The following is a 12,522-nucleotide window of genomic DNA, read 5'->3' on the forward strand; positions in this document are numbered from 1 at the left end:
ACAGATTTTTGGTTCAGTAATTCTACATCCAAGGAAAAACTCATGCCAAATATAGAATCATCCTTCTATATTTCTATATATTTATGGGCACAAAATGGTGACCGAGTTTTGTTTATTTATACCCTGCGAGCAGAGGATTTTTTTAAACCCTCAACCCTCTCCCCGACCGTTGGGAGATGGGAGAGAGTTTTAAAAAAATCCTCTGCTCGCAGGGTAGTTTTTTTACGGCGTTTCAACAACATTTTGCTTTTTATAGTCCAACAAGCTTGGTCCGAGCTCTAGTTCAGGTTTAGGTAGTTGGGAAAGCGTCAGAAACGGTTGATTAAAATAATTTTTTTGGTCCATTCGATTGATGAAAAATAAATAAATAAAAAAACAAGAAGGGTTTCCTCTGAGGTCTGCCGGAAAAGAAGCCGCTGACATTGTCACGTAGCGGTGAATTTAATATGTCTCACCTGACAGTTCTTTTATCATTTAAATGTACCGAACTGAATATATTTATTTTTCCAGCAGTGACCTTTGTATCCAAACAACTCGTTATCTTCTCATTGCTCGGGAGTTATCTGTTATTTTGATGAAATTAAAGAAAGCTTGGTCCGGGTGGTTGACTGAAGCTTGAATTTCTCTATTGTTCATTTGGCTTCAACTTCTGCCCTTAATCCACTCTTCTCAGTATCAATGCAGTCCGCTGAGTCAGTGTATTTCTAGTGCGACCAGCTATGCATTTCAACGCTACCTTAACAGTAATCCATGCCTTGGACGACAGGAAAGAGAAAAGACTTTATTTGAGGTATTCTAAAGAAGACAAGAAGAAGAAAACTAAAGTGGTGAGTGTTGTTTGCCATACAACATCTTGGGTTTCAAATTGAGCTCAAAATAGATTTCTTCGTTGCTTCATTTGCATTTTTGACTTTACAGCTATTGTTCAATATGTTTGATTGAATAATTCAAAATCATAGCGTGAATAATATCATGCAACGTTGAAAGCTTTATTAAAATAGTTCAGTACAGTAAATTAACCAAGAAAAACTTCTTATGCTACTTAGATTGCACAATGACCTTGACCGTATAAAAATCCATTGACTCTTACCTTGCAAGACTGGACACTCTAGTCTTTCATTGTCTGTTCTATTCTAGTTGAGTCCGGCGTTTAGTTGAAGAGTCTACATCTTTCAGCTATTTTCATTTTTGATTATTATTCTTATTCTTAAATTGTAATTTAATTTTTAATCTTTTAACGGTTTATCACCAGTTTCAAATGACAATATGTCCTGTAATCGTTTCTTTAACCGGCATGCATCTTTTATTTATTATATTAGCATATGTTATCATTGAGCATATTTTCATGAAATTTCTTTCTTTTTTTTACGCGTACAAATAGCTTTCCTTTGATGACAAAAAACTGAAGGTCCTGTACTCTAGCACGTGTGACTTCAAGGGGCTTCAAGGGAGGTCTGACAAGTTTTATAAAAACATATCTAGAAGACCTTCTTCTTCTGAGTTCATCGAGATTTTTTAAAAGTAAATTGTGCATAGATTTTTATGCATTGTAGGAATTTTGGTTGCATATTTATTTTTTTGGCTCAACCCTTGTACGTTATTTTTTTGCGTATTGTTAGATATTTTCTTCTAGCAGAAGAGGTAGCCTCCTTCGCAGCCGTTCTTAGGGTCGTCACGCAACGTTTCCGTGACGACCCTAAGAACGGCTGCGAAGGAGGCTACAGAAGAGGTTGCACGATATTTTTTTTAAGGTTTAAGTGCTTGCTAGATATTTTTGGGGGGTTTTACGCAACCCTCCCACCAACTATCTAATGGTCAGTCCCTTAGCTCGATTTAGAGCGATGTTTCCCTACGATGAAATTTATAGCAGGAATCCCACTGACTTGGCTAGTTGTAATTGCCATTCACACTGATATATTTCCCAGTGATATCAAATCTACTTTTTAGCCTCAAAAATATATAAACTGAATCTAGTCTTTTACCCACCCTTTCAGGATCCCTTTTCTATTTTTTTTTTCAGATCGAGTTTTTAACGAAAAAAAAAAAAAAGAAAAAAAAGAAAAAAAAGAAAAAAAAAAACCCGAATACGACAATGCATTTATACTAACAGTGAATGAACCGAATGTCCTGGCTTACACGTTCATTCTCTTCCACTTCATAGGGTCTGGATATTATGCATTGAATGAGTGTAAATTTTTCATTTACTCTGCTCTACCAAAACGCGCAACCAAAACCTACGCGCAACCAAAACCTTTCAGTTAGCAGATTTTGGATGAATGAAAAGTCATTTCCTGTACAGATATGCCGTCACGTCACCGTGACCTTGAAGTATCCGCGCATTTTAATTGGATGACCATCAATCACGTGCTCCGTGATCGTTTCGACACAGGAAATCCATTCAGTCATTGAGAAATAAATGTTATTTAACTAAAATAGGGAGTTGACTGAATAATTTTTTTTTTTTACTTACGGAAAGTGTGGTTAGCGTATATGTCGTTCTTGATCTTAAGTAGCGATTTCCGAACAATGCTTTCTGTTAGTAAGGAATTTTGACTTTATTTTAATATATAGTAACCAGTTCCCTTACAGTTACCCATGAAATGTGCAGCGAGATATGTGTTGCAGTCATATTTGCAAGTCTGCTCCAAGAATACAAAGGTTGTGTCATCCATGAAGTACCTGCATTTAGATAGCCAGCAGGATGCCACTACTTGCACCTCAAGTAAACGTGTTATTTGTTTAACCATCTACAGAAAGAGGAAATCCATGAAAGATATAATGAGAAAAATCCAGTTAAACAAGTCAAACCAGAAAAAGATGGACATAGGTCTAAGGTAATATTATGTATATTACGAGTATATTATGAGTGTCTGTCCTTTTAGTACCATGTCTTTGCTTGCATGGCGTGAAAAGCCATTAATCTATCCAGAAAGCGCAGTAACCCGCTTTTTACCAAGGTCTAGCAGGTGACTAAATCTAAATATTCTATCTCTAAACTGATGTGTTTGGTTGCCAATGTTCTTTTAAATGGGATACCTGGAAGGAGGGGGATGTACGCGACAGGTCACCAGGCCCAGAAGAGTTGTCCGAGAGACACTGGGTACTATTGCGATAGAACTAAGATAGTTAACACAGCACGTGAACTTTAGTTATGAAATTTAGTTATTAAGAGGAATATGGGAGATTGTTATTGAGTTTTTCTTTTGGATTCGATAGGGACACATTCGGTAAGTCTATTATAGTTTGTATTAGATCACACAGATTGATTCTAAGAATATCTTTGATTGTATTTATAGTGAACCGCACATCGATACACGACACATCGACGCATCAACACAGCATACTTTCGAAAATTTCTATCTTATGGAATAATAACGACATGAGAGATAATGAATCTTCGTTTAATCTGATTAAAAAATAGATGTATGTATTGAATGCGAGTTGCATGAAGGACCCAATAAATATAGATCAATGAAAGCATAGTTAATTTCGATGAAAGGCAAGAATATTTTCTACAGGGGAAGGCCTAAAAACCTGAAATGCAAGTTGCCAAGTGACTTTCTTTTTCTTCTTCAGAAAGAACACTCTTTTTACCAGATATTTCGGCTTGGGTTGTTCGTTGGGATGTGCATCGTCTTATTTACAGTTATGATTGTAGCAGGTATCTTTATCAACGTTATATGATGCAGATTGTGCGCTGCTATGAAAGTACATGATGAATAGGCCCTTTGCAGCTCAGTAATCACGTGCTGATTAATTCATTGAGAGCAAATGAAAAAACATCTTGATTCCCATGGGTGAAATATACTGGTGAGCAAACAGAATTTCTGCAACCTGTTTCGAAAGATCGCTAAGAAAACTTCATTTCGTAACACACTGGATACACATCGTTTTATTCAGTGCTTTACAAGTAGCTAAAAAGAATCACCAATTTAAAATAAAATAAAAAATTTTGCTCACCACTACAGACACGTGACCGTTAACTGCAAAGGGCCTATTAGGGAAATCTACCCAGACATTGCAGAGTTCTTGGGTTGTATCATGTTACGTCATAGCGGCCACGTTTGTAACGACAACAAAGCATCCCCAATTAGCTTGTCCTGTTAAATCAACCAACATTGCGGATGCTCAATTAATTGGTTGCACCTCAAGAATACGGGTCAGCGCGGTAAACAGAAAATTCGCAAAAAACATTACTTTATTGCCGGTAATGTTGCGGGGGGGGGGAGAAGGAGGGAAAAATAACGCTACGGCCCATTTTTCGTTTTCTGTAGCGAATGCCAGCCTGAATGCATAAACTTCATGACATTATTAATAGTTTCCTTTCCATTTCTAATGACGATCATTTTACCCTCTGTATTCATTTTCTAGCTATCACGTCAGAGCGAGACATCCAGTGGGAGCCAGCATTTCGAATGTACCGGGGCTTATTTATGTTTATTCTGTCGTTCTTCCTCTTTGGTATGAACATCTGTGGATGGAAAGCTGCAGGGATTAACCATGCTAAGATTATTGAACTCGACCATGGACACCTTAGTGCTATACAAATTTTAGAGGTAAAAATGCGATTAACTGTTTCATATAAAAATCTGAAAGTGAAGGCCAGCTAGGTGGCTCGCGCTCCAATTAGGTGAATTGAATTTGTTCGAATATCGCGTACTTCATGCTCTGTTTTGCTGACTGAGTTAGTCTCGAATTTTTTGTGCAGAATTTGTTTCTTCCAGTGAAAGTGTCCGTATACGTAGTTACAGCTACGGTACTATACAATAAGGCTACACGGCTGTGAATTTGAATTATCCTATCCCACGCATACGAAATCTGCCAACACTGCACCAAAAATTACATTTACGTGGATGAAACGTAAATAATCAGAGATAACTAGCTAAAAACTAGTGTGAGCTGCGTCTGTGTTTCTAATGAAACAGTAATGATAAAAAGGTAAATTTTACACCGTGAAAAGATGAAAAAACTTACTGACGTTTCGGACGCTAGTCCTTTGTCGGAGTAAAAGAGAGAGAGGTGGTAGAAAGGAGTGTTTATATAATGAGAATAAGACAAAAGAAACCAATTAGAACAAGGTGGGCAAGAAAACGAAAGAAACAATCAAAAGACAAAAGAGTGGGTTAGTTAAAAGCAAAGATTTACTCTTTTATCATTACGTAAATAATCATATTCTCAATTATAATTTTTATGATTTTATTTATTTATTATCCAGAAAGCCACATTCTTTGCAGTTGTCTGGGGTATTAGTGTAGTGTTATTTATCTTCTCTCATCAATTCGGCGTATCAAGATATTTCCATCCTTTGGCATTGACGTGTTTTCTGATTATTTTCTTCGCGAATACCCTGAAAGTCTCTCATCGCAGCGCAAGGTTTTGGTTGATACGAACACTGGTAAGTCACAACCTATTTTATCTCTTTATTCTATGAATTTTCACGGCAGCCATACTTTAGACAAGATGATAGAAATCGGCGTTCTACTTGTGAAATGGACTCTACTAATTCGACGATACGGCGGTCTTGCCAGGGGCAAAACAAAACAAAAAAGATGACGAAAGATATATAGAGTTTCATATGCTTTTCTTTTTTATGGATGAAAGTGATCGATGTGTCGTCTTCATTCATCTTTTGTTGTATTCTCTTGTGGTGAGCTGTTAGTATCAATCGACATTATTGCTGTAACAAGGCTTTGTTTGCCCCTGAAAGACCCATGATGCCTTGCGTTCCAAGATGGCCGCTGTATCTTCGAAGTAGTCCATTGAATCAAAATCTGTTTTCTTACGACAACATAGCATAACATTAATACAGATTCTGTATCAATGGAAAAACACCAGATACGGGGGTGCCGTGCATGGTCATCATGGTAGCATGTCCAGGCATTATGATTGGGCAAGAAATTTTCCCCACCTTAGCTTTTGATTCCAATGTTCAGGCGAAACCCTCCAGTGCTACGCAAGAACGTTTCCCTCATAGAGCAGTTTTCGTATGACTGTGAAAAGCTCACGGCACGAACACGGTCATGACACAGCAAGGGATACGCCAGACCAATCACATTGCACGAGAATTTACTCTTGAGAATTTACAAATGTCCGAAACACGGCTCGGAACATGGCGCGGACTGGTCACGCCAATGTCAGACCAATCACATTGCGCTAGATAAAAACCCCCAATCAAAATTCTAGGAAACAACACGGTCGCGGCAAGGCACGCATACGGCACCGACTTTTTCACAGTCATAAAACTTCTCTAGAGGAAATCAGTCTTGTTCAAAAACATTACAAACTAACAGCCCATGTTGTGTTTCTGTTCTAGTGGCGCGTGCTGACAACACCATTCCATCCGGTTGGTTTTGCGGATTTCTGGTTGGCAGATCAGTTAAATAGTTTGGTTGTAGCAATTCTTGACATGGAATACATCGCGTGTTACTACGCCTTGGATTTCTATTCTGTTCAAGGTATACCTTATGTATATTGACATGTTATACACTTATTTCCAAACGGTCCGGTGCCCAGCAACATGAGGCAATACTCCCAATTCGAGTTCGCCTTTGCTCAGTCTTAGCCTCGATTGTGTACAGATGTGTTCTTTTCATCTATTTAGGTCCATTGTATAGTAAGGAATGTACGCACTACGGAACAATACGAGTTGATTAAAATGTCACGGGTTTTGGTTGAATAGCTGAATATTATAACGCACAACCGAGACTAAGGCTGAGCAAAGAGAGAGAACTCGAAGCTGGAGTGGAATGCAACCCATAAGACGTAGAAGGCGAGAATGAGTGAGAGGGACAAAATCAATCGTCTTTTTATTCACGAGGGTAGCACTTAATAGCCAGTGGCTAACAAGCCTGTGGCCCTCATTCCGTGTTCGTCCGGAATTCCGTGTTGAATTTAGGAGTTGATTTTTGCGGAGGGAGGAAAACCAGAGAACCCGGAAAACCCTTGTATCACAGGAGAGAACCAACAAACAACTCTACTCATATACGACACAGATCCCGGCGGGATTCGAACTCGGGTCGCATTGATGAGAGGCGAGCGCTCGCACCACTACGGCACTACGCTGCGATTTTATGGGATTGATAGCCATTAAACGCTTTGGCCAGTATTGATGGTTTTCCAGTATTCCCAGGGGAGTGAAAGAACAAAAGTCATGGCGGCCATGTTGGATGATATAATGAAAGAGTTCATTGGCAAGGATTTTATTAAATTGATGCAAGATGGCGGCTATGACGTCATGTGCAAACGAAGAATAAGAAAAGTTCACAAGAAAAAAACAAAAACAAAAAAAAAAAAAAACCAAAAAAAAAAAAATACAAACCGGTATACACTCTTTTCGTTGCGTCAATGCGGCTGTGATCCTTGACTACAGACTACAGACTTCTTACATTTTTAGCCTAGTTTACAAGAGCAAATGATTCACAAGCGTTAACTGCAATGTAAAAAATGTACAACTTGAACAATATCAATGATTTGAAATCCCACGGACGACTTTTAATGGTATATGTGGATTAACCCTTGCATGCAGCACATGCAGGACATAACGATAGGTTTCCAATTCTTAGGAGATTGAAATTTTCTTTTCTTTTGTCCTACAAATTGAGCTGCTTTGACGTTACATGCAAGGGGTCTATAGCTAACTTATGAATAAACTAAAATGTATAAATGAGTCTGCGATCATCGAAAATGGCATCTATATAACTGAATCAGAAAGACGACTATATAGTAGAAGTGTTGTCGTATAGTGTTGCTGCTATAATCATGTCTGACTATTCTTTACAGATAGAGCACGGTGCGGCAGTAAGTTGTACGGTATTCGACCTCTTGTAGCCTGCTTACCGGCCTGGTGGCGGTTTTCACAGAGTTTACGGCGATACAACGATACCAAACAAAAGTTTCCACACTTAGCAAACGCTGGCAAATATTCAACTACGTTTTTTGTTGTGTTTTTCTCCACGATTGTCACCACTCGAAAAGGTTAGTACAAAACAGCAACAACATCCAAAAAAAGAATATACCTGAAGTGAGTGCAGTCAAGGAAAACGTGAAAGGGGTGACTTAGAAACTTTCTTGGCTGACGTGACCTGATTGGTCCCGTGAAGGCCCGTTTGCAGGCAGCTGCGACTTGTCGGACCTCATTCTTCGTCCGACTGCATCGGGAAGCAAATCGTGTGTGTAGCTAGCTTAGTACCCGATTTCATTGCTTTGTGAAAAATTGGGCAGATATTAAAATATCTATGACAGTGCTAAACATTTTGTGAATCGGGCAGATTCAATTTCCTCGGATTGGGCTTGTATCGGGGCTCTAAACTACAAGCACGATTTGCGATTTGTTTCCCTATTGTGTCAGGCCGATGACTTGGCCCGACAAATCGCCTTGAGCGCGTATTTCCCGCTAGTCTACCTCGAAGACGTTTTATTGTCTCTTACGGTCCACGGGGGGAGGGAGGGAGGGAGAGAGGGAGGGAGCGATGGGAGACTAATTTCCCGCTTAACATATTAAAATTGTTAAAGAATGTATTTATAATTTTTTTTCAGAGGAGACTGGATCAACACAATTAGACTTTTATTTCTTCGGCTGGGTGGTGTCTGCATTTGTTAGCACTTGTTATACGTTTACTTGGGACATTAAGATGGACTGGGGATTACTTCAAAGGGAAGACAATTTACTTCGGACCAGACGAATGTTTAAACATAAGGTATGTGAAACGTCTTGCAATGCTTGTATTGACTCTTATATTAACCATCCGAGATTGAGGAAAAAACTGGTTCGGGTTGACATTGTAGTGTTTTTCCGTTGGGACTGTTTTAGAGGCCAAAATAGACGCCATCTTGGAAAATATCTCTCAGAGCGCCGCAACGTCAACTCTACCCAGTTTTTTCTCAACCTCTAGCTAGATAGATGGCTTGCATTAGGTGCTGATGGAACAAAACTCGCTCGTCTTGTAAAACTTAAACTAACTGCAGTGCTTGACAGTAACTTTCTTAGACACTATGCAATAAGCTTGTGAGTCTATAACTGATCCACTAGCCCAGCATAGTAATGTACTACCTTAGATTATTTATAATCCAAAAAACCCACTAGGTCTATCAACTACTGAGTACTGATTTTCACTAGCCCGGAGCAAAGATTTACCAGTCCCAGATTAGAGGACCAGCCTTAGCGTCGAGCACGTTCACTGCAACTTGAAGCTAACTTTAACTGTAAAAGGAGGGCATATAGAGAGACCAAAGAGTTGGAGTATTCTTCAAACCACCATCAAAGTTGAATAGATTTTTTTTAAATTTAAAAATTGTTAATTTTTTATTATTTTTGCCATTATAGGGAGCATTCATTTTTAGGAGGGGGTTGGGCCGCAGGAATCCCTAACTTTGGGCCCCCTGGATTCCTTCGGTCCACCCTCCTCCTAAAAAATGAATGCTCCCCGCTTATACTTTTGCTTAAAATCAAAAGATGATGACGAATGTTCCTTCAGAGCAAAGTTGTTTATTTTATTTCCGCAGAGTTTCTACTATTTTGGTATGGTCAGCGATCTCGTGCTTAGGTTTTCATGGATTCTAACCCTATCAGTTGGTGAGGCAGGATTGTTTAATTCAGAGGTCTTAGTGGGGTTTTTAGCTGTCGTTGAATTGTTTAGGTAAGTGGAAGATCTTGCTTGCTTGCTTGCTTTCTTGCTTGCTTTCTTGCTTGCTTGCTTGCTGGCTGGCTTGCTGGCTTGCTTGCTTGTTTGTCACACACTTTTAGTTCTATTACGAACCTTTTCGAAAACGAAAAGAACAATTATTTTGATAAATCAAAAAATTTTTAATTGGAATTTAAATTTTTACTTCTTATTGCAGGAGGTTTATTTGGAACTTCTTTCGTGTCGAAAATGAACACATTCATCGGACAAAATGCGTTGTTATTGACCATAACATTGAAGAATTACAAGAATATGAAGAAGAAGAAGAAGAAACCGGGTCTCAAAATTGAAATAGCTATGACTTTCATGAAAACAGAATTATTAGTGAATTGCAGAAAAGAACAAAAAGGAAGGAGGAGAAAAAGATGGAAAAATTGTTAATAAAATATTTAATTAATTTGTCATCATGATTAGCGTGCTTGCATCGAGTTTTGGTTGCACGCGGCAGATTGTTTAGCCCCGGCTAAACGACGAAACATGTTTTCTTAGATGTCAGGAATAATCGCAATTTCGTACACAGACCCTGCGTTTCTTCTGGCCTGCGGCGAAGAACAAGGGTTCTGGCATAATCCATTTTTTAAGACCAGGATTTCTTGGACTTGCGGTATAATAGTTCATGTTCTAAAAGACTTGCCAAAAATTAAAAAGTATGTTCCTGATTTCTAATTTTTATTTTGATCGAAAATAAACACAGAACTGTGTTTGAAAGCATAATTTTCATTGATAATATTTCACTTCCGGAAAACTGCGCATGCGCCAAAAAATGGAGTCCTCGTTCTTCGCCGCAGGCCAGAAGATACGCAGGCTCTGGGTACGAGATTGGAATAATCGGGAAACCTGTTTATTCAAAACCGGTTTGCGCATGCGCATGTCCAAATGTTTTGAAAAGATCGAGCGAGCGTTGCTACGTAACGAACTTTTAGAATATCGACTTGCGTGGCTAAACAAAGAAACATCGGGAAACATTGTTTCCATGCGTCTCGGAAGCATGGAATGTTTCTGCCGCACAGCAGAAACATTCTTATAGCGCGTCTTAAAAACAAAACTTGTTGTTTTTGTACGCAGCAATGTTTTGCATGTGGCTAAACTTGGAAACATCAGGGGCACGTAGGCGGTAAACCTGTTTCTTGAAACACGTTTTCTCTTTTAGCCAGGGCCCGAGCGGAGTCGTACGAGGCGTAGCCGGGTGCGAATCCTGTCTTCCTAAGTGATCAAGCATCCAACGAAGTCACTTGTAATAAAATCATTAAAACAAAAAATAAATGAATAAATAAATGCAAAAGTAGCCTCGAATTATGGTTGTAGATCTGTTCAGGTCTACATTCACTGATGGTATTCACCTAATATACGCCACGTCATGCTACATGGCCAGCATTTTTGAGAGCTGCAAAATAAAAGCAATTATAATAGAACTGATCCACGAAGTGAATGACGATGGTAACTTAGAAGTAATATCGAGACTATCTTATAGACTTCAACGAAATCTCGAGTCACTGTGGAATCCACTGTTAATCAAGTGAAAAGAATTATTAAAAGAAAGCTATCCTTTGTACTGAACAGCAGTTCATCTCTTAACAAGAGTTCCGAAAGATTTTCAGTTCTATCTATTCTTCCATTATTCTGGGTTTTGCTAGAGCACAAGAGATCCCAACGAAGACTTTTACAAAGCGTCACTGCTGGACAGAAGAATCTGTAAATGATTTTTAATAGGCAACCAATGGCATGCTTTCACTTTTGGCAGATGCCTTAGCTAAAGTCTTGGACGGATAAATGTCGCTATCTTTTTATGAAGGAATTTAACCTTATAACGATAAATAAATACTTTATTGACGTGTCATAAAAATCTAATTTACAGAGTAGATTATTTCTGTCAAAAGAATACCCAAAATTATAAATATGAGTTACCTAATATTTTTTCCGAGTTCTCTATCACTAGGGCTTTCTGAAAAAAATATCAGGGAGAATATTCCATAATTTTTGATATACTTTTGATATACTTGTATATATATCAAAAGAGTCAAAGTACATACTGCACTTTGCAAAAATTATGCAAGTGAGATGAATTCGATACATCGGGTGCATTATGGGTTCAAATACAATGTTTTTCGGTGAAATAGTGGGTTGTATTGCATGGCTAAATCTATGTACAGTAATTAAAAATAACTTTGCTACTGCCATTTAACCATTTAACCATACCCATTTAACCCAGTTTCTGTACCCATAATTATATACCAAAGTATTACTAAACTCAAGTACAAAAGTCGAACACATGAGATCGAAGGTGGTGGGCTAAAAACTTTGTACGACAACATTGGAATTTTTGTTGGCACATCATAAAGAGGCACTACCATTTTTGACCCTCTTCCCCCTTACCACTTGTTGATACTTTCTGATACTTGAGTAATCCACCCCATTTGATACCCGTCAATGTAAAGCTGACCCCTTCAGTTATCTATAAACCATGTGACCCCCCTCAATTCCGGTAGATAGTGACCAATAGTCCCTTAGTCAGAAAGTATGGGATCTTTTATACAAAGTTTTAACAAGGCTGAAAAGGTATGTTTTTCATCATAAAAATTATAGTTGTTGTATGTGAGAAATAATTTGCCTTTCTCTAACTATTTCTTGATCCAGTACATTCTTATTTTTTTCCGTAACAAAACCCGAAGAGTTTCCTAGGTTTCTTATTAGTAATATGCACTACATGCCTCTACATGAGACCCAAATAAATTAAAAAAGAATAACATATAAAAAAGAAAGAAAGACCTGCTAGCTAGCTAACAGTTAGTTACCATTGTGTATATTAATAAACATTTCACGGCTTGAATTCATTTAGAGATTC

The 12,522-nt window shown here is 38.3% G+C and overlaps 1 protein-coding gene across 1 annotated transcript; it reads left to right on the plus strand.

Moving 5' to 3' along the window:
• The first annotated feature begins 524 nt into the window (after positions 1-524).
• On the plus strand, positions 525-10,084 carry LOC116299524 (solute carrier family 53 member 1). The gene is made up of 10 exons (XM_031708193.2): positions 525-827; positions 2,754-2,834; positions 3,577-3,661; positions 4,372-4,556; positions 5,216-5,395; positions 6,314-6,455; positions 7,780-7,974; positions 8,536-8,696; positions 9,502-9,635; positions 9,838-10,084. The coding sequence occupies exons 1-10, from the start codon at positions 720-722 to the stop codon at positions 9,968-9,970; spliced, it is 1,404 nt and encodes a 467-aa protein (XP_031564053.1). The 5' UTR covers positions 525-719; the 3' UTR covers positions 9,971-10,084.
• Positions 10,085-12,522: the final 2,438 nt, after the last annotated feature.

The sequence above is a fragment of the Actinia tenebrosa genome, unplaced genomic scaffold (assembly GCF_029948245.1).
Source record: "Actinia tenebrosa isolate PJP-AT-01 unplaced genomic scaffold, QUT_ActTen_1.0 PGA_scaffold17__23_contigs__length_9995812, whole genome shotgun sequence".
In the NCBI taxonomy this organism is placed as follows: domain Eukaryota; kingdom Metazoa; phylum Cnidaria; class Anthozoa; order Actiniaria; family Actiniidae; genus Actinia; species Actinia tenebrosa.

Excerpts from the sequence above, each read along its gene's own strand:
- LOC116299524 (XM_031708193.2), top strand. The coding sequence starts at position 720 with ATGCATTTCAACGCTACCTTAACAGTAATCCATGCCTTGGACGACAGG. Across the intron at positions 3,662-4,371 it reads TACAGTTATGATTGTAGCAG|CTATCACGTCAGAGCGAGAC; the intron begins GTATCTTTATCA and ends TTCATTTTCTAG. Across the intron at positions 6,456-7,779 it reads GGATTTCTATTCTGTTCAAG|ATAGAGCACGGTGCGGCAGT; the intron begins GTATACCTTATG and ends TATTCTTTACAG.